This window comes from Pongo pygmaeus, chromosome 5, assembly GCF_028885625.2.
Source record: "Pongo pygmaeus isolate AG05252 chromosome 5, NHGRI_mPonPyg2-v2.0_pri, whole genome shotgun sequence".
In the NCBI taxonomy this organism is placed as follows: Eukaryota; Metazoa; Chordata; class Mammalia; order Primates; family Hominidae; genus Pongo; species Pongo pygmaeus.
Genome location: NC_072378.2, coordinates 122,969,771 through 122,974,649, shown reverse-complemented (window position 1 = coordinate 122,974,649; position 4,879 = coordinate 122,969,771). Strand labels below are relative to the sequence as shown.

General features: G+C 37.5%; 1 protein-coding gene across 2 annotated transcripts; it reads right to left on the bottom strand.

Annotated features, from left to right (window-relative positions):
* Nucleotides 1-129: 129 nt before the first annotated feature.
* FABP7 (fatty acid binding protein 7) lies at nucleotides 130-4,604 on the bottom strand. 2 transcript variants are annotated; one of them, XM_054491601.2, is made up of 4 exons: nucleotides 4,323-4,597; nucleotides 3,728-3,900; nucleotides 2,993-3,094; nucleotides 130-484 (listed from the first exon to the last, which is right to left on the bottom strand). In XM_054491601.2, the coding sequence occupies exons 1-4, from the start codon at nucleotides 4,393-4,395 to the stop codon at nucleotides 434-436; spliced, it is 399 nt and encodes a 132-aa protein (XP_054347576.1). In that variant the 5' UTR covers nucleotides 4,396-4,597; the 3' UTR covers nucleotides 130-433. The 2 variants fall into 2 exon arrangements, with proteins under 2 accessions (XP_054347576.1, XP_054347574.1); XM_054491599.2 differs by lacking the exon at nucleotides 130-484 and having other exon boundaries at nucleotides 2,839-3,094; nucleotides 4,323-4,604.
* Nucleotides 4,605-4,879: the final 275 nt, after the last annotated feature.

Here is a 4,879-nt window from a genome sequence, read left to right as displayed (position 1 = left end):
AAATTAGTATTTTAAACAAAATGCTAGCTTTTTCAGCCTTACTTTATGCTATAAGAGTGACTATTTTACTTAAAATTGTCTAATATAGAATTCTTAGCCAGATTAATGATATTAGAAACAACAACAAAATTTCACCTGTAAGATTTTTATTCAAATTTGATTTACATTCCAAAAGAAATTATAAAATGTATTCACTTGTTTATTAAAAAAAGGGGGGGGACAAAACTTTAATTCAAATTATAAAACATGATAAATTTTCAGATTAAAATTGGGCTAGTTGCTTGGAGTAACAAGCTTTTAAATCACCATTTTCCACCTCCACACCAAGGGTAACCTTCTAATTAATGATCAGCCATGCTGTAATAGGATAGCACTGAGACTTGAGGAAACAGAAAAACTGAAGAGCTCTTCCAAGCCCAGACCTGGAACATTTTTATGCCTTCTCATAGTGGCGAACAGCAACCACATCACCAAAAGTAAGGGTCTGCAAGGTTCAAAAAATAATCAAATCTTTTTATACAGGAACGTCAGTCACTGAATTTTAAAGACCATCATATATGTGATCTAAGTATTATGCAAAAGAATGACATTTACAAACATTAAATGCTGCATAAGCATTTCACATCTTGAAAAGAGAACCTATATTGATATACAGTTTATGTCTCTGAAATGAGAATGAAGCAAAAACTAGGATTAGCAATTTAGATTCAAGTCAAAAGAATTTCTTTAGCCTTAAATTATCAGGGTAATTGAGCAGATCAGGTGTGAGAAATGGAGTGTCTATGTTGTTTTCTCAGCTGTCTGCTTTAAAAGTGAATGAGTTGTATAATAGGTTTACATAACAGTTTTCAATTCTTAACCTAGATAAATTTTGAATAGTCATTAGAAAATTCAATCATTTGAGCTGATGGTATTTGGAATGACTTGTTCCAAAATCACGAGGAACATGTAAAGGTACAAATGTTCTCCTTGCTTTGGTTGTCATGGTTTAGCCTATGTGAACCCAGGTAGGTAGGTGGATAGGATGTAGAACATCAGCTCTATTACTCTAATGTCAAATCTAACTTGAAGAGTTATTATAAAACCACTTTACAGAACTTAGGGGGTTTTGGTGGTCATCGTTTTCATGTATTGATGTGATGTTCAGGAGTATAGTATATCCTTGTAGTCTATTGCTTTAATCTTCCTTTTTGAACTCAGTCTTGCCTGATCATGGTCATGCATGCCACGGTTGAGCTATCTACTTTTCTGTGTTCAGGAAAAAAATGGAGGTAAAAGCATAAAGGAGAACTTCAGAGCGAATCTTTTAGAAATGAGTCCTTTCTTTTATTGATTGTTGCCAAAAAAAATGTGAGCAAATATCCTTTAACATGAAAGGAAAACTGTCCCTCTGCTCCCCACTTCCATCTCCACAGAAACATGCATATCTCAGTGTAGAACAGTGCTGATTGCAGTAGTCAAGGGGAGAAGGAAACATGAGTCCCCATTCTTAAACAACAAAACTTTCTCTGCTGTCATCTTACAAGGACTATGTAAAGCATTCTCACACCCTCCTCCAAAATTGAATGAGCCTGCCCACTTATGTCAGTATCATCAATATACCATTGCAGGTCACGTAAAAAGTGTCTGAGGAAGGCTTGATCAAGGCATAATATTTCTCCTAGTTTGTGATACTACTCCATCATTAGAGAAATTATTTGTTAATTATTTTATATTTGATCAATTTAGGACAAAAACAGACAGGGGGAAAAGTCTTGTAAAGGTGGAGTCAGAAATGGATCAGAGTGATACAAATGTAAGCCCAACAACCTCAATGATTGCCAGGAGCCATCCGGGAAGTAGGAAGAAGCAAGGGAGGGGGCCCGGAGAAGGACAGCGGCACTAGGGTTGCCTTGATTTTAGGCATCTAGCCTTCAGAACTGAGAAAATTCATTTCTGTTGTTTTAAGCCACCAAGTTTGTGGTACTTTGTTGTGGCAGCCTTAGGACACTAATAAATCAGATAATTCCTAGTAAGTAAGAAGAGGCTGATTGAAAAAAATATTTTTCATGGCTACCTAGTATTGAATATATATGTTTAAAAGGCATATTATGCATTCGAGAAAAAAACTGGAAAGAAGTAACATCAAAATGGTTCTCTTTGGGGGCTGGGAGCCTTGGCTCAGGCCTGTAATCCCTGCACTCTGGGAGGCCAAGGCAGGAGGCAGGAGCATCACTTTGAGCTCAAGAGCTGTAGACCAGCCTGGGCAACATGGCGAAACCCCGTCTCTACAAAAATACAAAAAAATTAGCCCGGTGTTGGTGGCTTGCACCTGTAGTCCCAGCTACTCAGGAGGCTGAGGTTGTAGAATCACTTGAGCCCATGAAGCAGAGGTTGCAGTGAGCCAAGACTGCACCCCTGCACTCCAGTCTGGGTGACACAGCAAGACTTCATCTCAAAAAAAAAAAGGTTATCTCTGATAAGAAATCAGAGGGGATTTTAATTTTTTGGTTATACTTTTCTGTTATATTGTAAATTATCTGCCCTGAACTTGTGTAACTTTATAAATTAAAATATAAACTGTTTAAAGATCTCTTATTACAGGAGCTATAAAGTCATCTGTCTGAGATTCTCTTATAATAGCAATTATTTTTATATATTTCAGTGATTATGGGCTTTATATTAAATTTTATTTGTGAGACATCCATAGTTATCCTACGAAAAATCTTTTGACACAGTTTTAGGCAAATCAGTGGCAACTTTTATTTTTTTAACTACACATGAATTTTTCTCTTTTTCTGCAATCAAAGAAGTTGAGCTGAAGAAGACAATTAACTAGGATCTTTTTGTTTCCCCTGTTTTACATATAGTTAAAGAACCTTGCCAGTGATGTATTATTAAAGAAGGAAGGAAGGAGGAAGAATGGAAGAGGGAGGGAAGAAGAAGGAAGGAGGTGAGAGGTGTGGGGAGAGGAGCAAAAAACAAGGAAGAAAAGAGAATTGTCATTACTTACCATAACCATTTTGCCATCCTTAATTTCTCTTACAAAATTTGTTTCTTTGCCATCCCATTTCTGTATGTGAACAAGTTTGTCTCCATCCAGGCTAACAACAGACTGAGACCAACAACAAAATGCAGAACATAGCAATAAATACAATTCAGATTTCTGATACCAAAAACAAATGATGTGATTTTTGAAAGAGTTGTATAATTGAATAAATCATGATCAATTAATTATCTTATTGTTATTTCTATTACTTCTAGATTTTCTATTATGTAAATTTGAATAATTCATAATTTGATTAAAAAGTATACATCTAAATACAAAAATTTAATATATTAAAAACAAAAATCCTAAACTAGTGCTTTGCAGCTAGTCGTCCCTCTAAACAAAGCCTTAGAATGAGGCAAACTGTCTATTTAGTCAATCTGAGGCAACCTGGGGAATTAAAATGCAATCTCTCTTTCAAACAAATCTTATTAAATATTTTCTGAAATACAAGTTTGATATAAAATGTGAACAGTATATGGTAAGAGACAAATACAATTGAGATTTATGCTATAGCAAGTACCCGTTGTTCAAAATATAACATATGCACACTAAACTAATTTTGGTGTATTGCTCCTTGGATTGAAATGCTGAAAATATTCTACACTTTCCAACATCTTAAAAAAAAACATGCATTGGAAATCTTTATCTTTGTTCTCCCCTCCCCATCCCCACTCTAGAGAAGAAGCAGTTTCTCACCTTACAGTTTCTATCGTCTGCAGTGGTTTCATCAAACTCTTCTCCCAGGTGGAAACTAATCTCCGTGTTCTTGAATGTGCTGAGAGTCCTGATGACCACTTTGTCTCCTTCTTGACTGATAATTACTGTTGGTTTGGTCACATTTCCCACCTGCCTAGTGGCAAAGCCCACGCCTATAATAGCAAAGGAAACAGTACAGTCTGCAGCAACTTCTAAAATAACTCACAAAGCAAGAGTCTGCTTTCTGATTCTGGAATCCAGGTTCTAAAGTGTAAGTTTCATTAGAACATGATTAGCCCATTAATCATGTAAAACACTACTGTGATAATAAGTGGATGCAGAAGAAAACCAAAAAAGTCAGAGAAGCTTCATATTCTCCACGGAATAGCAAATGTTCTGTTTTTATTAGCCCTGAGTAAGAAGGCAAGCAAGTGCCACATTAAAAATCCATTCAGTGGAAAATGCATAGCCTAGCATCTGATCAGGACAATGTGATCTGTCTTTGCCTCTTGCTGACCTGATGAGTGAAAAATGGAATCTGCAAATATCTAAAGCTGCACGTTAAGAAGAGACAGCCGGTCTTATTGTAACCTACCTAGAGCCTTCATGTACTCATCAAAGTTCTGACTGTCGGTCAGCTTCCAGGTAGCACAGAAAGCCTCCACCATCCTTACCCTTTCCCCTCTTTAGAGACAGGAGCGAGGATCTTCTGGTCTAATTGCCACTGCAGCTCAGAAGACCCTTTACACATCAGCAAGCAGCTCCTGCCTTCTTATTTGGAAAGAGGGTGGGCAAAAATCCAATGATTTAAATTGCAAACACACCCCTCCAATGTCCCTCTTTCCAAGAGGCTGTCACAGAGAGAGGAGAAGGGAAGGAGCACTCGAGTGAGGCTCCAATCCTCTTTGTGATTGGCTCAGGCCACTGGGTTAGCGGAGTAGGTCGAGTTCCTCCCGATCCTCACACTACAGCCCTTATGCCTGAGAAAGCTCGGCAGGGATTCAATGGGGCTGGAGGCAGGGAACGGGAAAATGAGAGAAGGGCTTTCAGGTTCAGTGAGAAAAAACTTGGCAAAGGCAATCTCAGACTGCAAGGAAAGAAAAAAGATGCACAATGGGGCATTCAGATTGATTTCCGTTAATGACAAAGCCG

Bases quoted from the DNA above. Each gene is read 5' to 3' on its own strand.
- FABP7 (XM_054491599.2), bottom strand. From the start codon at position 4,395: ATGGTGGAGGCTTTCTGTGCTACCTGGAAGCTGACCGACAGTCAGAAC. The intron at 3,901-4,322 runs GTAGGTTACAAT...TTGCTATTATAG, and splicing joins TGAGTACATGAAGGCTCTAG to GCGTGGGCTTTGCCACTAGG. The intron at 3,095-3,727 runs GTGAGAAACTGC...TGTTGGTCTCAG, and splicing joins CAGACGATAGAAACTGTAAG to TCTGTTGTTAGCCTGGATGG.